Source organism: Calliphora vicina, chromosome 4, assembly GCF_958450345.1.
Source record: "Calliphora vicina chromosome 4, idCalVici1.1, whole genome shotgun sequence".
Classification (NCBI taxonomy): Eukaryota; Metazoa; Arthropoda; class Insecta; order Diptera; family Calliphoridae; genus Calliphora; species Calliphora vicina.
Window position 1 is genome coordinate 81,617,137 of NC_088783.1, and position 27,052 is coordinate 81,644,188.

Consider the following 27,052-nt stretch of genomic DNA (forward strand, 5'->3'; position numbering starts at 1 on the left):
GCCCAAGGACGAAGCCTATTGACACTGGCTGAAATCGGTCCATTATTTCACCTAGCCCCCATACAAATGTCCTTCCGAAATTGGACTTTATAGGTCATAAATGTTTAATTTATAAATGTATCTTCACAAATTGCGCTCCAAATAAGTTTTATATATACAAAATTCATGTCACCAAATTTTGTTACGATCGGTCCATGATTAGTCATAGCTCCCATATAGACCCGCTTCCGAAAATCACTTTAACGTGCATAAATCGCTTAAAAATGTTAGTATACACACAAAATTCAACATAGTTAACTTTAATATAGACATAAATCACACGACCTAATTTCATGGTGATCGGTCCATAATTGGTCATAGCCCCCATATAAGGCCCACTTCCAAAAATCACTCAAAAATATAAATTATTGAAATTTAAAAGAAAAATGTTTTTGCTCTTTTACTTAGTGTAGGGTATTATATGGTCGGGCTTGACCGACCATACTTTCTTACTTGTTTTATTATTGCAATAAATAACTATGGGAGGATCCATGTGAAAGCAGTCAGCAGTCGGATTTACCATCTCAGATTTTAATGAAATTTACAACAGACATAACATATCCAATATGTTCCTCAGTCACTTTTTCAATGGAAACTAATTCCGATGTAAAAATATCGCGATTTTAAAATTGAAAAATATGTTAAAATTGTCTAAAATTATATACACATAATTGTTCATAATTGTTCATAATTTCTGACTCCATTTTAAAGCCAAAGATAAAAAATATCAAAAATCGCAGTGTTAAAAATTAATAAAGAACACCGAAACTCTCTAGTATATTCGTGCAAAAAAATTTCGATCGGTCAAGCCAGCCATATAATACCCTACACTAAGTAAATAAGTAAAAATATTTTTCTTTTAAAATATCAATAATTTATATTCGTGAGAGATTTTCGGAAGTGGGCCTTATATGGGAGCTATGACCAATTATGGACCGATCACCATGAAATAAAGTCGAGTGATTTATGTCTATATAAAAGTTATTTATGTTGAATTTTGTGTATATACCAAAATTTTTGAGTGATTTAAGCACGTTAAAGTGATTTTCGGAAGCGGATCTATATGGGAGCTATGACTAATTATGGACTGATCGTAACAAAATTTGGTGACATGAATTTTGTGTATATAAAACTTATTTGGAGTGAAATTTGTGTAGATACATATATAAATTAAACATTTAGACCGATAAAGTCTAATTTCGAGAGGACATTTGTATGGGGGCTAGGTGAAATAATGGACCGATTTCAGCCAGTTTCAGTAGGCTTCGTCCTTGGGCCGAAAAAATTATATGTACTAAATTTTATCGTAATATCTTCAAAATTGCGACTTGTACTCTGCGCACAATGTTTACATGGACAGCCAGCCAACCAGCCAGCCAGACGGACTGACATCGTTTAATCGACTCAGAAAGTCGATCGGTATACTTTAAGGTGGGTTTTAGACTAATATTTTTGGGCGTTACACACATCTGCACAAGCGCATAATACCCTCTCCACTATGGTGGTGTAGGGTATAAAAATGCAACGTAATGAATCTATAGTAAAAGTAAGTAAGTTATGCTTATTTAAATAATCATTTATTTTAAACTTTGTAATAATAGAAACAGCTGATAGCCGATCAGTTATTATACAAGCTCTAGAAGATGGCAAATCCATGGGTGCAATTGGGCTCCAATTTGTCTGAGAAACAATGTGAAAAGAAATAAGAAGAAATAAAATAAGCAAGTGGACGTTACCGAAAAACTACCTCTCGCCAAAACAGTCAGATGACAAAAGAGGTCAAAATTAATCCACGAAAGACGGCTGTAGATGTTGCTAGTTACGCAAATGAACACCTAGGAGTTCACACAGCTAGACGTCGATTAACTGAATTAAATTTGTTCGCAAGACGGCCCACCAAGAAACCACTCATAAGTAACGTCAATAAAAAGAAATACCTAGACTTTGGGAGACTATATATTGATCGGCCAACTGATCAGTGTTGTGAGCGACGAAAGCAAATTTAATTTAATTTCGGCTCAGATGGAAAAAACTACATACACAGTTCACCTAAACAAAGATATTCTCCTCGATATCAATTATCAACAGTCACACAGGGCGGCGGATCAATAAGATTGAATGTAGCTGATATATATTTTAATTATGAACATTCACCTGTGATGGGTGAAAGTTCATAAAGAAATTGAAGGAAATAAGAATGCCATTAAATACAGTGCGATACTAGAACAACACATGCTACCCCATTTTCGTGAAAAAATGGCCCCAGATAGTATATTTCAACACGACAATGACTCTAAGCATACAGGTCGCTTAGCAAACATCTTATTAAACAACAGCGATGTGCATGTTTTGGTGTGGAAGCCACAATCCCCCGATCTCAACCCCATAGATTTTATGGAGTAAGCATATATGGGTGCTATGGTCAAATATGGACCGATAGAAACAAAATTTAATTAGTTTTTACATCGAACTTACTTTTTTTGAAATTGGTATGGATACTGGTATTTTATAGGGATTAATGTACTATTGAGTCATGTTTCGGAAAGAAATTTGTATGGGGGCTGGAAGAAATCATGGACCGATTCATACTATTTTATGATGTTATTTGCAATATATTTAAAGAAAACAGCAAAACATTTAAAAAAATTTCAATTATTTTGGTCCTACATCAACGATTTTACTATTTTCAATACCAAACATTTCTGACCAGCAAAGAATTTTTAGGAAACATTTCCATTCGTCCTTTCCTTGAGGCTCTATAGTGCCAAAAACAGACGGACGGTTATAGCAAGATCGTCTTAAAATTGCATAAGGTTCCAGGTTCTACGAGCAATAAGTCGATATGTTACAAACGGCATGATAAAAAAAATAATAATTGGGAATTTTTGATGATATTTTTAATTCCATTTGGGAACAGTGACAATGAGTAACTGAAAAGCCTAGTAAAAGCCAAAAATATTTTTAGAATCACATTCTGTGAAAATATTTTTTTAATGAAAAAAAATGTATTAGAGAAAAAAACAAGTAAGAGAGCTATATTCGGCTGTGTCGAATCATATATATCCTTCACCAAATTATACTTTAAAATAAATATTTTTTTTCAAAATTGTTTTTCAATTATTTTTTTTTTCGAAATAAATTTTTAATACTTTTTAAAAAAGATTTTTCCAATTTTTTTTAATTTAAAAAAAAAAAATTTATGACAAAAATTTTTTTAAGTTATTTGGGGGCTACGGAAAGTTGATTTCAACATATAGACGGACATGGCTATATCGACTTCGCTATCTATAAAGATCCAGAATATATATACTTTGTGGGGTCGCAAATAAAAATGTAGAAATTACAAACGGAATGACAAACTTATATAATAAATGTTTTTAATTATTTTGACAAATTGTCGCTCCGAATTACTATGTCATTATATACTTCGTTGGAAAGGTCTTTAAAATGTTTTTCGTTATACATCCATACTGTCTATATTAATGACTGAATACGGATATTGGTTTAAAATCGAGGTAATCAAATTTTTTACGATTAGATCCATAATGGACCATAGCTTCCATATAAGTCCCACTTCCGAAAATAACAGAAATGTCATATAAAAAGAAATCAACAGACCAAAGAGTGAATTAAATAAAACTTAAACCGTTCAATATGAAAATTCTCAAAAATATTGGCATATTTCTCCGTATTTATAAATTTATCCATTTTTCCGGAAATCTTCCCATAGTTGCTTCCATTACCTTTTTGGAGAAGGTGGTCATTTACTTTCTTGTGTTTCCAGTTGGGTGCATTTGCCTCCCGTGGTACAAAATTTACTTTATTGTTTGAATACTACTTAAGGACCTTTTTTCCATAGTGGTATAATGCAAATTCGGCCCAGAAATATAAAGATTCTTGTGCTGTTTTGAGAAAGGTAAAAGACTTTTTATAGGCACTCCGGAATAAATATTTCAGTGTTTGTTTTTTTTGTCCGGTATTGCTCTTGAACAATACCCCGCCCATTAACCACATAATAATCTTGAACCGAAACTTGTGAAAAATCTGCCAGTATATAAGTTTCATCATCCATAACACACAGGTGTATTTTTTTTTTTTTATAAAATTTTACGTAAATTTTTTCACTCGTTCTTTTGCTTCTAAGTTCTTTACCGCATTGCGATCTGGAACTTTAGTTGAATTCAACCCAGCATTAGATTAGGCTCTGAGCACAATATAATCACAGCATTTAGCTTTACGAGCTGCTTTACTCATAGAAGTATTCGGTGCTCTTCGAAAGGGTTGTTCACCTTCCTTTGCCTTACCAATATCTGTTAAACCTTTTTTCTTCCTGATCTAGGTTTTCTTTCAATGCTCGAGTCTTCCTTATACTGTTTAATGGTTTTTGAAACAGTATAACGATGAACCTTCAGATCTTTTGCTATTTTGTGAAAGTTCATATTGGATTTTTTTGAAAAGTTCACGTTCTTTTTTCGCTGTCCATTTTGACAGAAATAACAGTTGAAAATGAATTAAAAAAAGTTAATTTTTACATACATAAATTGTTTTTGTAACTCGAGAGAATCTTAGTGTTTAGCTTATAACTCAGCCATTTATAGACCGATTATTAATTTTCTTGAATATATCTAAATATTATGTATTTCCTATTTTAGATTTAACTAAGATTAATCTAAATTATTTAAGTGCTGTTTCCATTTTCCAAATATGTTGTACTTAATTCAATTTTATTTTACGAAATGATTTTCCGTTAATATTTTTCATACTCGATTACTTACGATTGATAATGAGACAGACCTATTTGAAGTAAATCCAAACTTGATTAAAAGGATTTTAATATTTAATTTAGTTTTAAGCCATTTTAGTTCATATAATTTGCCAATTGCTAAATACAACAAAAAAAAAACAAAAACAACACATTTCGCCAATTGTACATAACATAAATTCCTTTTTGGATTATCTTGTAATACGTACACTTCATACGACACTTTTAACTTTTGTCATAAAAACAGAACAAAACTGAGCATGGAATGGAACACGCTACAGAAAGAAGAAAAAAAACATGTCAAGTTGGCACTTTTAACAGCGAATTAATCGGCTTTTTTCCATTTCGATAAATCCCAGTCACAATACACAAACATATGAATGAATGAATGCATACAGCAACAGCAATAAAAACAAAAACTACTACAACCTCATTCAGCTACTTGAACATTTATTCAACATTTACTACGATTACAACCCAGCAAACACTAAGCTAAACGTTTGCAAAATTATTACTGAGAAAATCATTATTTTCTTACACTGTCAAAGTATTTTCAAACGTTTACATTTGACAAAGTCTTTGATTTCGAATAATTCTCAATGCTCCATGCATAGATGGCAATTATTTAGATAAGTAACTGAGAGCCAAAAACCTAAGTCTGTTGTCAAAAACCTAATTCATAAGAATCGTTTATTTTAAAAACCAATCAAGCAACAAAAAATCTAAAATTGAGTTATAGGGCGATTACTATTTTGTAAAGGTAAATAAAAGTAGCTAGGAAGTTTTCTTTGATTTACTCAAAATCAATAATTTGTTACTTGACTGGTTTTTGAAATAAACGATTCATTTATTCTAGGCCTCCAGGGTTGTTGGGATACTGCTAATGTTACTACAACTGCATCTACTACTAACTGGGTAGTAGTTGAATGTTTTAAATACTCTCAGGCAGTAATGCCGAATTCGTATATCTATCTGTTAGTATGTTTGTATATATGAAATGGAACTAATGTTAGTATGAATGAATAAGAAGCAATAACTACAAATTTACTTGAGTATCAAGTCTGTCTGTCTACATTTAAATTACAGTTAAGCAAACGCATCCAATCCAGTCAATTTTAAATATATTCATTCAATTTTGTCAATTCATACATGAACGTGATTTTATTGACTTTAATCATTGTCATTTGGTTCTTTATGAGTGCATATTTCAAAATAGGATTTTACCTAAAAGAAGTGTTTAAAAGTGAAAAGTAAAGTTGTGAAAATAATTTAATTTAAAAAAAATCAACAACAAAAAAAAAACTAAAATCCCTTAAAAATGCCTACGGCTACAATTGCTGCAGATCCTTTGAAAATCGTTAATATTCTATTGCCGCCAACCTCCACAAATGGCAAAGACAACAATTCCAATACAAGTTCGGAGGAAAGTGAAGGTCCACCCTCAAACTTAGCCTCTAATCCTTCCGGTGGTTATGTACCACCCCGCTCGATCGTGAATGATGATCACTTGTATGCAGAGCCAACATTTTCGGAAAAGTTCTTTCGCTATTTGGTCATTGTGATTTATTTGGGTGGCCTAAGTAGTTTGGGATTTTTCCTCTCCATGTATTATATATTCTTTTGGGATTCACGTATGCCACCCGTTTACAAGCCAACCAAAAAACCACCAGTTTTTATTAAACCATAAACGTTACTGGCAAAAAGGTATGTATGTATGTACGTATGTTATTAATTGTAAAATTCATAAATGTGTCAATAAAAAAAGCAAATTATTAGCTGGGGTGTTCACAGTGAGATTTACTCTGGTACAAAGCGAAAATTTCAAATTGCATGCAGTTGAAACTATAAGATCCTATCTCGCTATATAGATTGACTAAGAGGAATTTTTAAAAATTCAAATGTTTAGGGTGTAAAAACGGGTAAATTTTCTAACTTTCTGTTCAACTAATTTAAAATGCATCTTCATCAATTTAAAAAAATAGGCAGACAACCGAATATAGAACTTTTCTTTTTCTAATTCAATCCTTTTTGGGTAGAAAATAGCTTTATTTTTTTAAAATTTAATTTAAATTTAAATCGGCTATGAAAAAAGTACTGATTATTTTTTCAAATTTCTGACTTTATGGGAGACGTTGAACTTTGTCATTTAAGAATGGAACACAATATCATTCATATTACTACCACAACTGGCTCGGCAGTACCTCATCCGATCGTTTTAAGCTTAACGGCTGTTCAATAGGTTAAGTTATAAAGGCAGCCAGTATTACCGGCTGGTTTGGGTCCATGAATTGATTCCTTTGTGATTCCCTGAAAGATCATGATCAGCTCCTCAAAAGGTCCTTCACATGTCGGAAAGGGGTTCGATGCCGAACCAACCTGACGCACGAAGAAACTAATCCACCTTCCTAACATCCACTCTCGTTAAATCTGCTAGGCCGTGCTTGAAAGGACTACCCAATGTCTTAGTCCGGGTCCCGGAGGACAGAGGAGATATTCAACCGTTTCCTCCTCGTCTTCATCATGAACACTTCTATAGAAGTTATTGTAAGGAGTGTTGAGTCTCCTAGCATGCCCACCAATTAAGAAGTGCCCTGTAAGCTTGGCTATCAAAATTCGTAGTCGAGCCCGTGATAGCCCAATAAAGACATTGACTTATGATGGTCGTAAACGGGCCATATAAGTCTCGATGCCGAGAAATTTGTCAAGCTAGACCATCTGAGTTGAACAAACTCAAAAAAATTACGCGATTTAGTGATTTACAACAGGAGAACAGTAAACCGACCAAAAGATAGATCTAGTCGACTTGCAGATCTGGATGTCGAATAGACATCAGAGAGAGATTTGATGGCAGGTTTGCTGACAGTGCAAATTCGGATATCCACACCAAATAACCTACAGTACATCATCCACTGTAGCGCCCTTTTTATTGCTGAAATCTCAGCTTGAATTACACTACATTGATCATGAAACCTTCTGAAAACGGGGGAAATAAAATCCCCCACCCATCCCAATCGCAGACTTGGGGCCATCTGTACAGATGAAAAACGTGTCCCTGGATGAAGGTAACACATGCGCAGTGGACACAGAGAAGCGTCTATCAATAAATGGTAAGGGAGTACAATAGTCAATACAGGGATATTAGATATACATCCCAGAATAGACGCATGTCCGGCAGAACCTGACCTGCATTCTCCCACAGTGCTGAGCCTAACCGCCGAATTTAGTACCAATTGTTTGGCCATGAGATCAGACGGTAGCCAGTGCAACATAACAAATAAAGTAAGAGATGGATTGCTACTAGGGTTTGGGGTCCGGGAATTCCTGCCCGGGAAATTCCGGGAATTCCCGTAAAATTATTGCCGGGAAACTTAAATTTTTTTTCCCGGGAAAAACGGGAAATTTAAAATTAATTATAAATACTTTAATACATTTAAATATAACAACTCTGTTTGATGAATGGCTTGTTCAAAATATTAGTGGAGGATTTAAACCCCATTAAGGATGCAGTAGAAGCATTAAGCCGACATTTTGCTATGACGAACACTCTTTATGAACAGATGTTATCTAAAAATTCTACGATTTCTCAAAAAATTGTTCTTGCAATAAAATGTAAAGTTAATAAACAATACAACAGCAGACTTATGTAAATTTCCTAATAACTTCACAACATAATAAGCTAAATTATGATACAAAAATTCAATGTTCATACGTACGCCTACTTGACCGCAATGTTCCCTCATCAGTTCAAAGCGATGATGATGATGTTTCCGAAATACAAATGGAGCAAAATTTTAAAAACGAATTAGATTATTCAATCAATATTTAAAATCCTAGACATTTAAAATCACATGCTGAAAGTCGTTTTAAGTGGGAATTAGCTTTATTTGAAGCAAGTAGCAAAAAATTTATATTGTCTTTATAATGCTTTATTAACGATAAAGCCACCACCTGTTTAAAACGAATGAGTTTTCTCGGTGTCTGGAAACTTTGCCACTAAAATAAGAAATCGTCAAATGACTTACTGAATGCATTTTGAAAACTCAATTTTTAAAAAAAATAGTTCTTGACGAACATATAACATTATTTATATGAAATTTTGTGATACTTAATTGCTCTTTTGCTCTATTACCAGGACAAGAGCTCTACATCATGAATATCGCTAATATTTAATTTTATAGTAACAAATGATCTCCAAATATTTTATCAAACATTTTTTAGTTTTGGTTTTATGTTAGTAGAATGAATAGTATTGTATTGTTTTTCATTTTCTTTTAATAAAATTAAACAATTTTGTAAAATAATATCCTTTTTTACTTATTTTTGTAGTTGAAATGAAGTTCCCGGGAATCCCGGGAAATGAAATTTTTCATTCCCGTTTCCCGGGAAATAAAATTATCCGGAAAACCCGAAACCCTAATTGCTACGCTGCGCACCCGTGATCATTAGTGCAGAAATTCGCAGGATTCTCTCAATCATCCTGCAGTAGGTGCATTTACTGAGAGACCTCTACCATACTAGTACTCCATACATTAGTATGGGATTTACCACCTTGACAATAGGGAAATGGAAATCTGGTACTATTTCTTTTAATTGTACTTTTTTAATATTCCTAATTCTTTATTTGAATGACATAGAATTTAGCTGATATGCTTCTGAGTAAAGTAAGAATCAGGTAATGTTTCGTTCTCTAATGCTACCTTTTTTAAATTTCTTTAATAATGGAACTAGAAACATGAAAATATGCGTGATAATCCAATGGGAGAATTTATGATACTTTTTATACCTTCACCTTCGTGAGAAGGGTATATATAAGTTTGTCATTCCGTTTGTAATTTCCACTATATAATTTCCTTATAAAGTATATATATTCTGGATCCTTATAGATAGCGGAATCGATTAAGCCATGTCCGTCTGTCTGTTTGCTGAAATCAATTTTATGAAGACCCCAGATATCTTTGAGATCCAAATCTTCAATAATTCTGTCAGGCATGCTCTCGAGAAGTTTCCTATTTAAAATCAGCAAAATCGATCCACAAATGGCTGAGATATGAGGACAAAACCAGGACAACCTCGATTTTTTACCTATATCTGGATTACTAAGTCATTAACATAGATATCTAATGATAGATAGTTGGATAGTAAGTTGGATCTACAATGGGTCAAAATCGGAAAAAAAATTTTTTAACCCGAATTTTTTTTTCACCAAATTTAAAAACCAAAATATTTTTTTTAAAATTTAAAAAAAAATAATTAAAATAATTCAAAAAAAAAAATTCCAAAAAATTAAAAAAGCTACTTTGGAAAAATAAAATATAAGATTCGGCACAGTCGAATATAGCCCTCTTACTTGTTCTTTCTTCTAGTGTTACTTTTTGAATTGTTTATAATAATGGACCTAGAATTATAAAATGGGACATATGTATCTATGTATATTGATTTTAGAAATCCGTTTATATTTTTTTTAGTTTGCCACGATTAGGGTAGCGAAGTGCTAGTATTCGTATAAATTATGGCATATTTGCATCCATTAAAAACTATGACACTTCACCAAAAAGCTCTATTTCAAAATTCGTTTGTAAATGAAATACATACTGCATATTTCGTAACGCCTTTAATAAACTAAACAATTGTATTTTGCCCAACCACCATGATCACCCCTACTAAGTAAGTAACTGTGAATATCTGAGGCAGCAGTAATTAAAACCTTCAGTTGTATTGTAGTATTTAACGCAAGTGTCATGTTCAAAACTTTACAAGTATTTGTGAGTGTTTTTGACACGCGCTTGTGTTTTGTTGTGTAAAAATACACAAAAACGTTTACATTTACAAACATGTAATTTACATTGAACATAATTACATAAAACTAACAAATAGGGAGCAAAAAAAACCAAAGAACAAAACAAACATGAATTGCGATTTTTGCAAATTGTTTTGTGTGTCTCAACATTATTTTGAGCCCTTAATAAATGTAAGGCACCTGTAAAAATCTAACCTCTTAACACAGTTTCTCTTGTAAACCAAGGAAACCTTTCAAAGTCAAATCAATACTGATTACCTAGAAACATGCATGCGAATAACGTTTCGGTTTCTATGTATTTCCAGCAAATCAAAAGAAAAAAAACAAACTAAATACACAGAACGTTTAAAAATAATCGATAACCATTTGGAACAATTCTTAAGCATAAACCTTCATACCGGTACTCAATAGTACCACCAGTACTTTCGCACAAATGTAAGTACGTTTGTACCTTGCTTATGAAAATGAAAAGTGTTTTTCACAAAATGTTTCAAAAAAAAAGACAAGCTGGATGGATGGAAAAATCTAGAAAATAGTTTGTTCAATTGTTCGTGTATTTATGTGTAAGTGAATGTGACACATGATTAATGTAGAAAAAGGCAATGGAAATTGTTTTTGACTTTTTTGAAGGATAAGTCAATTGGTTAATTAGCTTTACTCAAGCTTTTTTGTATACTTTTTTTACATTTTCATTAACAAGATTGAAACAATGCATAATAAATCAAAATGTTTGCATTATCATAATCGTTTATAGTATAAAAAATTGCCCCAGCTACGGAACGCGAATCACGTCTTAAGGAAAATCGGGAAAAGTCATCTACGTCTAGAGACACGGAAACAGAAAGAGAACGCGAATCACGTCTGGACTAAAATCGCGAAAGGGGTAGATGAGAGCCGCTTAAACGAAAAGAGAACGGAAATCACGGCTTCAGCAAATACGTCGCAGTGCATCTTCATCGAGAGCTTCAGAGACACTCGAACACCATATCGAAAGACTAGAAGCCAATCACTCCAGAATGGCTCGATCAAGATCATTACAATAAGGATAATAGCTACAGGATTCACAAGGACGTACTGGTTGGCGCAATGAACAAACTTTGCTTATTTCCTGTTTAAAATTTGTTTCTGAATATCACTGGCTTCATAAGCCATGATCTCTACAAAATATAATCCTTAAAGGTTTTTATGGACTTTTAGTAGATTTAAAAATTTAAAAAATCTACATTGCTAACTGATTCAATAATTTTGTTAACTGTTCAAGTATTAAATGCCATTAAACGAATATGTACTCTTAAACTCAGTTGAGCTGAATTAATCCTTGTCGTTTTAAAATGTTTATTTAAACATTTCATCTTAACTAAATACATTATGCATACTTTTATGATAATAACAAAACCTTATTTTTTCCTCTGCACCCAAAAAAGAAAAACGTCCCAATTTCTTGTATTTTTTTTTTATTTTATCTATTCCCAAACTTGTTAAACTCGCATTCGTTTTTATTTTCATAAAATTTATCTTTTAAGAGATTTTGACATACTTATTTTATACTTTCTGCCTCGGTGTATGTGTATGTGAGTATTTGTTGTTGGAAAAGGGAGCCTTTTGGGGGGTTTATCATTTTTATACTCTCAAGCATGTGAACACAAAACTTTCCATAATCCTTTGTGCGTTTAATAAAAATAAAAAAACGAGGGAGAGAAAAAAATAAATAAATTATCATAACTTTTGAAATATGATGCAGAACTTATTAAAAACTTTGTTACACTTCAAAAACCCATTGATTTTTCATTCTACTTGATGTGTTACAACTACATTTCGATTCGATTATTAAACTGAACGCGTTTCACATTCACATCCAACAGATACCACAACTTCTTTATGCATTTTTGTTTTTCAAAACTTAATGATATGGAAAAATATTGTGTACGAGTTGAGAAAGCAAAAGGATTTTTTTCATTCATTCACACTCGTACATAAATTGCTTCTTTCATTCATACAAAACTCCTACCATTTTAATCATACAAAACTACAAACTGCTCGACACGACACTACCCTACAAAAATTCATAAATAAACGGACTTGGACACACACTGCTGCTCTTAAACTCTCGTTTATATGAAAATGAAATTAAAAATTCAAAGGGTTTTTTTGTTGTTTTTGTATTTTATAAATGTAACTACAACAACAACAGCAACAATCTGAATATATTAATGAAAAATCATTGAACGAAATCCAAAGTTTACGCACTGTGCGTTTAATATGATAAAGATTCATTTCAATATCGTTCTTTGAAATTTATTTTTTTGTTAAATAAAAATTGAGAAATGAGTTCAATAGAATTTACACTTTTAAGAGTGGGAGAGGAATAATATTGTAAACACATAAACACATTCATAATTAAAATTTAATTTATTTTTAATTAATTTATGTCAGTAATCATAAATATATACATACCTAGATACATGATACTTGGACTCACTCCCTATGTAGATCCACTAAGAAGGAATTTTTGGAAATTCGAATGTTTAGGGAGTAAATTCGGTAACCCTATATTTTCTAAACTAATACAGATAACGAATAAATTTAACATTCCCACGACAGCCGGAATGACCCGAGTTCACTCGGCCAAGGGCTGTCAACTCAGCAATCACTGCTGCTACAGCAACAACAACAACGAATAAATTTAAAAATCATCGGTTTCTATTAAAAAAATTATTAGACAGATTTTTGGTACTTGTTTGAAAATCGAATATATTGCGAGAGGAAACGGATAAAAACCATATTTTTGTACTTTTTGTAAACTCTATGTAAGTTTTGAACCAATTAATATAGAAACAAGTAAGAGAGCTATATTGGGCTGTGCCGAATCTTATATACCCTTCACCAAATTATACTTTAAAATACAAATCTATCTATATACATAAAATACAAAAAATGCTTCTACCTATGTTCGTTATAGACTCTGAGACCATCCAACCGATTAGCTCCAAACTGGTATCATTGGAAAGGAAATTTTCTGAATATGGTTTTGGACACCTTAAATACTACATTAGGTCCATTCGGTGATTTCGTAAAGAAGATTTTCGAATTTTCTCATACAAACATTTTTCATCTATATATATAAAAATGGGTGTATGTTCCGAATGAACTCAAAAACGGCTGGACCGATTTTAATGAAATTTTCAAACTCTAAACTCAGATTTTTGATTTTCGGTCTGTGGGCGGAGGGGTGTGGCAAAATCAAATTTTTATATTATACCGCTAATGCTATATTTTTTTTATAAAGATGTTTTTTTCGGGTTAAAAAATATTTTTTCCGATTTTGACCCCTTGTAGGTTTGGGGTTCCCCGATAGACCAGTCGATAGTGTGCTGAACTATTAATCTGAGCGTTGCGGGTTCGATTCCCGCCAGACACTCAAAACTGTTTCTTTTAAAATAAATAATAAAAAAAAACTTACTATGGTCTTATATACGTCGTTGCAAAGGTCTTTGAAATATCTATCATTAGATATCCATATTGTCTATATTAATGACTTAGTAATCCAGATATAGGTCAAACATCGAGATTGTCCTGGTTTCTTTTTCTCATATCTCAACCATTTGTGGACCGATTTTGCTGATTTTAAATAGGAAACTTCTATAAAGCATGTCTGACAGAATTATTGAAGATTTGGATCCCGAAGACATTTGGGGTCTTCAAAAAATTGATTTCAACAGACGGACATGGCTTAATCGACTCCGCTATCTATAAGGATCCAGAATATATATACTTTATAGGGTCGGATATTGTGGAAATTACAAACGGAATGACAAACTTATATTAAGCCTTCTCACGAAGGTGAAGGGTATAATAATTTGAAATCGTATTCTTTACATCACACAAAATACCAAATACCTTTTGAAAATTAGTGTAAAAATTTTTTGAAAAAAATATGTTTTATAAATTGACATAGACACATGACTATCTCATTCTGAGCTCTCATTACGTTACTTTATTTCAATACAATTTTTATCAACTCAAGCCGCACAAAAAAGTACCAAAATGGTGTAAAAAACGGCAAAATACATGTTGTCCGAAATTATTAAGGTTCCTCCTCCAATTTAAAATATTAAAATAGTACCATTAGGAGAAAAGTACCAATTTCTCGTTTCCTTCTTGAACACCGGTCAAATTTTAAATTTTAAACTACATTTTTCCAAAACTTTTTGCGCTACAGACTGTCTCAAAAATAGGCTTAGTAATTTCAAATAAAATGTATTTTCTTGTTTTTAGCCCATCTTTGCTACTTTTTTTGTTACCAAAAATTTTTAATATTTTTTTTCCCAAATCAACTTTTTTTGACTTTTTTCAAAATGGGCCCTTTTTCTTAAAATTAAGCTTAGATATTTTCCTTGAATACCTCTTTGGTCGCCTAGTGGGATGCGAGTTCGGTGTCTATCAAAATAAATGTTTTTTAACTCAAAACATAAAATTTTTTAAATTTTTTGCAAAATCAAAAATTTTTTTGATGACTTTTTTGTGGGATGCGAACTCAAGACATACAATTTTTGAAATTTTTTTGCAAAATCGAATTTTTTTTCCAATGTGGGCCATTTTTAAAAAATTAGTTTTGTCCAAAAAAAAATCTTAGGTCTTTACCTTTAAGACCTATTTGGTCGCATAGTGGGATGCGAGTGGGATATTGTATGTCTTGTGTTACAAAACATTTATTTTGATAGATTATCTATTTGTTTTTCAGAAATGTCCAATTGTATTTCAGAAATTTATCATTGAAAAGTGTAAATGTAAATTTCTGAAATACAATTACAAAATTCATAAATATAAATAAAATATTCTGAAATGAAAATAGAAAATTGGAAATTCTGAAATATAATTATAAATATCTGAAATACAATTGAAAATATCTGAAATTCAAATAGAAACTTCTAAAATACAATTGGAAATGGTGTAGTTTTCTTGGTCCTTTTAAACTTTATAAAACAAGTTTTAGAACTTTTCCTGTAGTAATATAAATATGTTTGCAAACACTTACTTTAATTGACTGTGATTGTACTAGTTATTTCAATGTTACCTTTTTTTAAGAGCACAATTTAATGTGTAATTTTTAGATTCCTATCTCAAACATTTATAAATCCGACATTACCTAATTTACAATTATTTATTTTATTGATTTTCATAAAACAATTGTAAAGTAACAGCTGTGCTAACACCGCCAAATTAGCATACAGCCTGTCCACGACATAAAAGCTGATGTCGTTTTCTGTAGTAATTTATGTGAAATATATTACGCATTCTTGCTTTTAAACTACGAGTATAAACTGTATGTTAATATTATTAATAAATTTTGAATTTGCTGCATAAGACCTAATTCAAATATAAACTTTAGATATTATTTATAACTTACTGATGATGTATATAAAAGAAATTTCTTATGCAAATATAAAATGTCTAAAACTGAATGCCATAATTTATATTTTATACAATACATAAGTATATTTAGTAATATGCATTTTATATAAGTATATTCCAGTATTTAAATAAGTATATATTTATTTCCTTTTCTTGTTTAACACATATTTTCCATTTAATTTTAAAATGAAATAAAAAAAAATAAAAAATATAGAAAATAACTTCCAAACTTTATGTAGGACACTTCATAAAGTTTTTGCTTATTTGGTGGAACAACTTCTCAATTTCCGTATCATAAAACATCAATATGTCCTTAACAATACTCGAAACATAAAATATCATAAGTTTATTCTTGTTTTCGTTGTTGTTGTTGTTCTAGTAGCTTTATTTTACTTTTATTTTATAAAAAAAAAATAAACTTTATTTTATGATTGTACGAGTGAGTATTTTACATAAATTCAGAATAATTCTCAATAGGATTAAACTACATCATCTGCTCGTGCACTCAGACAAACAAGGTTTACAGAGGGCAGCGATAAAAAGGCCATTATTTTACAGGCCTTCATAAAGATGTTTATTGAGTTTGCAAGTGATTCGTTTTCCGTTACATCCTATGGGAGGTAAGATTGTTTCGTTTTTACCTTTTAAAAACGGTGGATTATTTTCTTTAAATAAACCGGATACTTTTGATCGATTTCCGTTACATCCTACCTTCCATATTGTTACGTTTTTACCTTTTAAAAACGGTGGTTTAATTCCTTATTTATACAAATTTATAAACAAATTTTAGTATGAAAAAGTGAAATATTTTTGAAGAACGTAGTTTTAAAGTGGCATATTTTTGAATCTATTGAGATATTGACTTGAAATTTTTTTTGTAAGACCAAAAATTAATTTATCTAAACAAAAGAAAATAGTTGGGAATAAATGTGGATCAAATTGTTCCTAATATTTGGAATCCTATTAAAATTTTGATACAAATTGAAGATTTTGAAACTCATTAAATGTGTAATAAAATCTTTATTTATTAACAAAACTCAATGAAATTTTCAACGTTTTTCAATTTGTCATTCTAAAAACACTTGTCATAAGGTCAAAGGGAATCCCGCAATTCCTAAAAATTGGAGTCAAATTCCCAAAAATGGTATTTTTTACAATTTTGCCCATAGTGTCCACATTTCCTTTGGGGCTGGGAAAATACTTTGGGGATAAATAGGGAACACATCAAGGTTCATATTTAAAAAAGTAGGACCTGCTTTTTATACCAAAATGTTCTCCGTAAAGATACCTTACAGAAAATATAAAACTGTTTTATGTTCTTAAAGAATTTTTTTTTTAATAAAAAATGAGTTAAGTCACCCTTTCGCCCAAAAAAACAGCAAAAATCTAACATTATTTTAATTTTTAAATTGAAAATCGTTTATTTGTGGATCCATAATTGATATTGCTCTGAAATCTTTTGCATCTTATTGGTAATTTAGTTGCCTAACTAACAAAAAAATAGAATTCATTCGGTCCAAAAATAGGTACGCCCTACATTTTTAAAAAAGCGGACAAAAGTATGGCAAATTTTAAAAATTTCAAATTTGAAATGCATATAACTCGAAAATTATAAGAGATAAATAGCATACGCTTTTCAAAACCTATCTGAGAGCTTTCAAAAATAAAAAAATTTTGAAATCGGATGGGAAGGACCCTACTTTTAGTCCCCATAGCATTTGTAGAGCCCATTTTAATAACTTAAACTCGAATACTCCCGATCGGACCAGTCGTTTAGAAATGCCAGATTTATTTCCAAAAAATTTTGATTCTGCTCCACTGTGCATTGCCAGACAGTTAATTTATCTTTACTTAACGATGCTTCTATACCGACTGGTTGATATTCTCACGGCCAATTTATATACACTGCATTACCATCTAGAACTTTCCAGCTTCATCTATCGATGCTTCCTGAAAGCTTTATTTCTACAATGATCAAATCAAAGCTTTTATTCAATGTTGTATGTACAACAGCTATGTTAATAATGTCCACAGTTATGTTAACTGCTGTTAATCGGCCGGTAAACAATATTGTCCACAATTAGAAGTCTCCAAAGATAGAATGGTTGAGAAACATGATACAACTTTAAACCAGCCGTTAGAAACCTTTATATTTGAATTCAAAAACAATTTCGTAACAATACGAAGTAGCGAAAAAATCTAGCTTTCCTCAAAAATATCTACACACATTCGCATTGCACTCTTGTTTGAAACCAAATTAGAAAAAGAGTTTCGCTTGATTCCTTATACTTTTAATAAGACTACTTACATACTATACTAGATATTTCGTAGGGCCTTTTGTAATTTCTATTTCCTTTTCCGCTAGTTAGTAAAAATACTTATATAAACATGTATCTGCATATGTTGTAGTTATAGATACATACGAGTATAAAAATGCAAAAACATACTCGTACGAATGTTCTAACATGACTACAGAAAGTTTTAGTTAACATCAGTACCCAGCAGTTAAGCTAGTCGTCATTGTATTCCTTATAGACAGTAATTGTCACTAATGTCCTATCACTTGGCTGACTCCAATTAAAATATTTTGGGTCATTTGGCAAAAATGTGCTCTTTGTAGTGCAGATAGAAGACAATTGGTTACTTTATACATCAAAGGTAATCTAGCGTGAAGACAATTGTCGCTTAAATGTCTCTAAGTAATCTAGAGTGTAGTCACTTTAAACGTTTTGTGAGTAATTCGTACAAATTGGTTTTATACAAATTGTGTTGATATAATTATCATGCAATTTATTTTTATTTTTGCATAAGTATACTGAGATCCCATGTAATATCCCAGCAGTTAAGCAAGTAGTCAATGTATCCCTTAAAGACAGTAATTGTCACAAATGTCTTATCACTTGGCTGACTCCAAATTTATATATTTTAGTCATTTGACACGTATGTGCTCTTTGTAGTGCAGAGAGAAGACAATTGGTTACTTTATAAATCCCAAGTGATCTAGCGTGAAGACAATTGCCACTTAAGTGTCTCTAAGTAATCTAGATTGTAGTCACTTTAAACTTTGATGTGAGTAATTCGTACAAATTGGTTTTTTACAAATTGTGTTGATATAGTTCTCAAACAGTTTATTTTTATTTTTGCATAAGTATACTGAGATCTCATGTAATATAGCGTGATGTCATTAGCCACTTCAATATCTCTTAGTAACCTATAGTGAAGTCACTTTATTTTGTACTGCACTTCAGAAAGTAGTTATTTTACCCACCAGAAGCAATCAATTGGAGAGTTGTCTAAGCAGGGTTTGTTTACAAGGAATCGTTTATTGTACTTTCTATGATATGTCGTTTTAGCTGACTATTTGAGGGCAATTAGCACCCAAACATGTTTAAATAACTAGTTATGTAGCTGGTCAAATTACCAGTTAAGTAGCTAGTAAGGTAACTGACCCTATTTAACCAGTATGTGAATCCAATGCAAAAGGTTAATTACCCCCTGCTTAGGGTTAACATAACTAGTCACGTAGCTAGTTATATAACTAGTTATTCCTCTAAAAGATGGGTAAAATCACTAGTTCGGTACTATCTCCTAGAACTGCTGGACAACTACTAATATGTTTAAAGTGTTGGGTTGAAACGAATACATACAAGGAGCTATATTGTTTTCAAATTGAGTTGTATTTTGAAGAATCTATCATAATTCAGTTAAATTAGGCAATAAGCATTTCTACTAGACGAATTAATTGCATCAGAATTGCATGATGTTTACGTAGAATCTAAAGGATTGCCAATAGCCATGAAGTCTTAAGTTGAAAGCAATTTTAGCAACTAATTTTTGTAAATTGATAGTAATTCTTGCACAGATTGTACCAAATTCATTGAAAATTGAAAATCAGAAGACAAGATGAAATACCAGGACTTAAAGGAGAGCCATTCTTCGTTAGCTCGTCTATTAGACAAATTTCCAATTCGTATCATGGCGGTGAATTGTATATGTGTTTAAGAATACATTTGGCCTGGCGATTAGTATCAATTTTAATTCTCGCAAGCCTCGATGTTGCTGCATTTGCAATTAATAATGGGTGGGCATGGAAATTCCCTGTAAAGTCGGATATTATCAAGTGTAAGGCCAATACTACACGTGCAATATATTTTGTGATATTTGGATCGCGATCTAGATTTCAAAATATTGGGTTATTCTGCGATCCATAAATACTGCATGATATACGTTCAATAAATATCGCGATACTGGATCACGGTCAACATATATTGAACGTGTAGCAGTGCCCTAAAGATAAGCAAGTCTCGTGTATTTAAAACGGTGAAGGACATCCTGTCGCCATCTGATCTCCTTACATACTCCGCATATATTCTACAAAAAATGGGCAGCTGCGTCAAAGTCTATTTTGTAACAAAACATTACAATGGAATGCGTTCTGTTAAAATTAGGAATCTTATGCCCGATACTGGTTCTTCTACAAGAACTTTCTAACTTCATGCACAACTTTTTCTTGCGAAATGTCAAGGAAATTTTCCAAAATTTGCTGGTATTCCCTACTTGGGTTCCCAGTCGGGAAAATTTTCTCTGAAAACCTGAAAATATTTTATTAGAATCTTCCGAGAAATTTTGGTAATTTCTTTATAAGCTTTCATCTTTCCCTAACTAAAATTTGTCAAGAGCAAAATTTCAGTCTTTCGATTAGACTGAAAAATTCGATGATAATATAATTATATTTAGTTGTTATAATTCGGTTTGTTCTCGGTTTGACAAAAATATTTAGTTAAAACAGGAAACTTTACTTTTCTAGTAGGTCGACTTACTTAATTCAAACTGAATTTTTTATTAACCTTACAACATCTATGAATATTTGAAATTTTAATCTCTTAATAAAGATATAGACGTAGACAAAAGTATAATATTGTTAAGAATTTGCATTAGCAATTTGAATTTAACGGTCTGTAACGACAGCCTTCAACTTTCATCATGTTTATAAACATGTCCATCAGTAGAAGCTTCCACTTATCAACAATTTTGATAGCAATTATTAGCATTTACTGTAAGTATGGCTACCCTAATGTTTAAGCTGCTAACAATAACATTAAAAAGCTCTAGAATTCAAATATTCTAGTTTTGTCCGTTAAAAAAAATCATGATGTTACTTGAAAGCAGATGGCGCTGTGTATAAATAGTGGCAGAAGTTGCAATCGTTAGTTAGTTTATCATAGGCGCAGTTAGAGTTAACATCAACAGCATTCTTGTACATTATAAAGTGTGTAATTTAAGTGTATGTGTGTATTTCTGTGAATTATAAAAGTGTATAAAACACGTGAGTGACTAGTTAAACTGGTGTTGTGTAAATTTTAATAAATAAGGAGTTGTTTCAATTTTAGACTACTAAACTGCTTTTATTTGCAATCAAAAGTATCGGAAAATTTTCTCTGAAAACCTGAAAATATTTTATTAGAATCTTCCGAGAAATTTTGGTAATTTCTTTATAAGCTTTCATCTTTCCCTAACTAAAATTTGTCAAGAGCAAAATTTCAGTCTTTCGATTAGACTGAAAAATTCGATGATAATATAATTATATTTAGTTGTTATAATTCGGTTTGTTCTCGGTTTGACAAAAATATTTAGTTAAAACAGGAAACTTTACTTTTCTAGTAGGTCGACTTACTTAATTCAAACTGAATTTTTTATTAACCTTACAACATCTATGAATATTTGAAATTTTAATCTCTTAATAAAGATATAGACGTAGACAAAAGTATAATATTGTTAAGAATTTGCATTAGCAATTTGAATTTAACGGTCTGTAACGACAGCCTTCAACTTTCATCATGTTTATAAACATGTCCATCAGTAGAAGCTTCCACTTATCAACAATTTTGATAGCAATTATTAGCATTTACTGTAAGTATGGCTACCCTAATGTTTAAGCTGCTAACAATAACATTAAAAAGCTCTAGAATTCAAATATTCTAGTTTTGTCCGTTAAAAAAAATCATGATGTTACTTGAAAGCAGATGGCGCTGTGTATAAATAGTGGCAGAAGTTGCAATCGTTAGTTAGTTTATCATAGGCGCAGTTAGAGTTAACATCAACAGCATTCTTGTACATTATAAAGTGTGTAATTTAAGTGTATGTGTGTATTTCTGTGAATTATAAAAGTGTATAAAACACGTGAGTGACTAGTTAAACTGGTGTTGTGTAAATTTTAATAAATAAGGAGTTGTTTCAATTTTAGACTACTAAACTGCTTTTATTTGCAATCAAAAGTATCGGCCAATGATCGCTTCAAACGAATCAGTTGCGTTCGGTACAGGATTCCTGGCCAAATTTCGGCAGCTCATAATAGATAAGACCCTTTTGTTCCCACCAAATACAGAGCATTACCTTAGCGCTATGGTTATTTGGCTTTGGTGTTGATTCGGCTGGTTGGCCAGGCTTCACATACGATCTATTATGCTTCGGATTATCGTAATGGATCAATTTTTCATCGCAATTAATGATTCGGTGCAAAAATTAGTTTCTTTTATAGCGTTCAAACATCTTATCGGACAGACCTTGAAAGACGCAAATTGCTGTTTGAGTAGCTCCCAATGATTTTGCAAGCTTTTGTTGAGTTTTACAAAAATTTTCATGGAGTAATGCCTCCAATTCTTGGTCTTCAAATTTTTTTGGCTGCTCTGGACGATCTTAGTCTTACGTGTCAAAATTACCACTTCTGAACCGTATTTTCATTTCACACACGTTGAAACCGATGGAACATATTCATTATAAGCTTCGGTGAGCAATCGTTGCTAGCGTTACTTTTTTCATATTGTTACGAAATTGTTCTTGAATTCAAATGTAACGATTTTAACGGCTGATTTAGAAGTAGCAGAATGCTTTCAAATAGCAGTCCTGTAATGGCAAACTGTAACATATCTGTGGGCATTATTAACATTGAATAAAAGCTTTCTGTTGACACTTGATCGTAAGTTGGCAACGCTGTTTGCTGCGACCGTATCTTCGAATTCGAATATTCAGTTAAAGAACATTGTAGAAAGTACACCACAGATGGCGTATGTATTAGAAACCTCTAGACAGTTAAAGAGAAATCTAGAGTGCAGATGGCAGTGTTATAAATAGTGGCAGAGGTTGCAGACGTTAGTAAGTTTATCAGAGACGCTATTTGAATAAACATCAACTGAATGCCTTAAAGTGTGCTGTATTTTTCAAGTGAATTCGTGTACATTATAAAGTGTCTGTATTTCTGAGAATTTATAAACGTGTATAAAAAAACATTGAGTGACTATTTAATTCTGTGGTTGTTGTACATTTTAAATAAATAAAGAGTTGTTACAATTTTCAAACTACTAAACGGCTTTTATTTGCAATCAAAAGTATCCGGTTTATTTAAAGGAAATAAACCAGCGTTTTAAAAAGGTTAAAACGTAACAATATCAAAGAAGTAAAGCAAAACTTCCCGCATATGACTCTTTTTTGGCACTAAATTCGACATTTTCGAAGCAAAAAAAACTTTGTTATTTACACTATAATGTTCAATAACTAAGTGGGAAAAAAATAACATATGGGCACATCCACGAGAATGACAACCACGACAACAGAAAAAACAAAAACCCTTGAAAAGGGAAAAAACTCCCGGGGAATTTTTTTTCATAATTGGGCTGATATTGTTTTACTATAAGAGAAAAAACTGTCGCGACCGGTATTACCGATATTAAATTATATTTATTATAAAATCATCCAAATATGGTTTTTATTTAAATATGATGGATGATGGAAAATATTTGGTTTAGTGTAAGAAATTAATTTCAACATGTACCATAAAATTACTTCCATTTGATGTCACGTACGATATTTCGAAAGATCTTATTATTTTTTAAAAAATATAGTACCCTTTGCATGAAACAAAAAGACCAAATTATTTTTCAGATACTCTTATTTTTGCAAAATCTAGCCCACTCTATAGGCGTACAAATGTCACGTGCGATGACATGGAATCGTTGTGATTCCATACACTATACACTCAATAATAAACAAAATATGATTTTTAACTAAGTTAACTAATATATACTGAAAAAACAGCCTATTAATTTCGAATTGATTTTGGAACAATTAAATAGCAACTCATATAACAGCATATACCAACTACACATTATAATTCATTCACATCATTTTGTTAGACATTTAAAACTGACTTTTATTTATAAAAAAAGAACTCAAAATGTTATAATAACATTCTAGTTTAGTTTTTAAATAATTTTGACAATCAACAAACAAAATGTTTAACTTTAAACACCATTTCATGTTTCCGTTAAATATTTAGTAGCAGTAGGAAGAGAGTATCAACATGATAACATACTTTTCATTTATTCTTTTACTTTTTAATCCCCAAAAGTTCACTTTCATTTAATGTGCCACAAAATGCTGCAAACACATACACAATACACTCTCGTATGCAACACAAATTGTAATATGTATCGTATATAGTTAGTAGAGTTGAGCAAGTAAAACAAATAATGGAATAAAAATATAGTTGAACCACTGTAAAACCAATACTAGTTAAATAAACCAATACAACTGCATATACTTATACCATTTATATGAATTTCTATGTGTGTGTAGCTGTGTTTGCAAACAAATGCAACGTGCTTGTCATATGAAACGTATATAGGAGAAAGAAAGTTGCTGCTACAAGGAGTCGTATACAGTATTAAAACAGGACACACCCAAAGTGCAACCCAAATAAAATATGCAACACCAACAACAACAACATTAACAAAAGGAAAATATAAAATGAAAAACTAAACTTTGAAGAAATGTTGTTGCAATTGTTATGAACAATTTTTTTCAACAGCAACAACAAAAGTTTTTTTTAAAAAAGAAAAATTGAAAGTTCTTTTTTCTTTTTATTTTTTTATTAGTTGTGTGTTAAAACTATACTACTACTACAACAACTATTATGGCTTATAAACTATAATTTTTGGTAACACAAAGTTGTAGACAAAACGTGCAAACGAAAAAAAATGGACGTTAGAAAATTGTTGACCTCATTTATTTGCAAAAAAAAAAAAACTTTCTTTTTTTTAAAATCTTATTCTATTGTACAATATATAAATGTCAGTAAAGTCAATTCAATACAATAAATTTATCACACAATTACAAACCGAAACATAACCTAAAAAAGACGAACTGAAAAGCAGCGGAAAAGGAAATTTTCAAATCGAAAGGAAGTCGAAACACTCATACATCCTTTACTTAAAAGCAAACACTTAAACACTTATAGAGAATACACACACAGAAGTATGTGTGTGTGTGTGTGGGTATGTTTAATGCAACAAAATTCCCTATTGAGTTTAAAACTATTAAATAATCAACAATATAAATGGTTTATATTGCTTTTTTAGTTTGTTTGCTTGTTTTTTTTAAGGCCAAACATGCAGTTGCATGCCTGGTTCTGCGAAATGTGAAAATATTAAAGTGCAATAATCAAACGAAAAAACAACAATAGCACTATGGGTATAGTATTAAAGAAACCTTTAAATTTCGTGGAAAAAATCCTTATCGTTAGTATAGTGAGCAAACGAGCTAATGCTATGTTCACATTTGCAGAATTCATCATCTCAAACGTGAGCTCTCACCACTTCAAAATCGAGATGATTATCCATACATTTAAATGATTTGTTAATCACTTCAAATTGACATGATTAAAAATTAATCACTTAATTAATCATCTCAAACCGAGTATGATGTAGCATCGGCCATCTTTCATTGTAGCACCGATAAATAAATTTTGACAGAAGTTGTTTTTCCCCTTAAAAAACCTATTTTCATATTTAATGCCTTAACCCATGTCTATGCTTGATAAATTTTTATCATGATAAACGTCAAAATGGTTGTCAAGATAAAAAATTATCAGATATAGTCTCGATTTATTAGTATTTTTGCTTCGTTATGACAAAATTCTTAGTGCTTTTGCTCAGACAATTTTGTCTTGACAATAAAAGTCATTTATTGTTAAGATAAATATTTATCAATTATAGACTGGGGGTTAAGAAATATAAATTAGTTTTTTTTTTATTTGTCAACTTAATCATTTTACTGTCAACTAAATCATTTCAAATGTAATGTGAACGGCTTCGATTAACTTAATCAAAATTTTGCTTAAACGCGTTTAAAAATCCAAGTTTGAACATAGCATAAGTCCACTTTTTATGAAATTTGGGATTTTAATACAAAATATTAGTATAAATAAAAATACACTGGTTAAAAATCTTTTACAATAAATTAGATTTTCCTAGTTGTTATAGTGTGTATGCAAAAGTAGTAAGTATACAATTGGAAAATTATTATCTCAGTCAAATAGATTAAAGTATAACAAACGTACACCATAACTTTGTTAAGGAAATATTGAATAATTTACAAATTGTTTATCAACTCGACTACCGTCCGAGACAGTTTATGTTTTTTTCAAAATCAACTGACTTTATATGCCCAATTCCATGTCATCGTACGTGACATTTGTACGCCTATAGAGTGGAATAGATTTTGCAAAAATAATGGTATCTGAAAAATAATTTGGTCTTTATGTTCCATTCAGAGGATACTATATTTTAAAAAAAATAATAAGATCTTTACCCCCAGTAACACGAAGGCTGGTTATGTGTTAACTAATAGTTATACTGACAGTTTTCATACAAAAATAATTTTAACCGACAGTATAACTATTTGTTAAGGCATAACCGGGCTTTGTGTTAATGGGGGTTAGAAACATTGTTGTCCAAAATATCGAGCGAAATAAAGGTATATCGTACGTGACATAAAACGGAAGTAATTTTGAGATCCATGTATGTTTTCTTTTAATTTCTTACACTAAACTAAATATTTTTCCTTTACAATCTGTTGTATTTAAATAAAAACCATCTTTGGATGATTTTATAATAAATAAAAATTGATATCGTACGTGACATACCGTACGATACAGATTTTTCTCATATAGTACAAAAATATATATTAGGGTGGGTCAGTTTTATTGG

The 27,052-nt window shown here is 31.1% G+C and overlaps 2 protein-coding genes across 2 annotated transcripts in view; one reads left to right on the plus strand and one right to left on the minus strand.

Moving 5' to 3' along the window:
- LOC135957393 (niacin transporter NiaP) overlaps positions 1-27,052 on the minus strand; it is a 92,429-nt gene that overhangs the window by 8,979 nt on the left and 56,398 nt on the right. The gene's annotated exons all lie outside the window — the stretch shown is intronic.
- On the plus strand, positions 6,120-6,488 carry inaF-C. The gene has a single exon (XM_065507844.1). It carries the CDS (start codon positions 6,120-6,122, stop codon positions 6,486-6,488), a length of 369 nt encoding a protein of 122 aa, XP_065363916.1.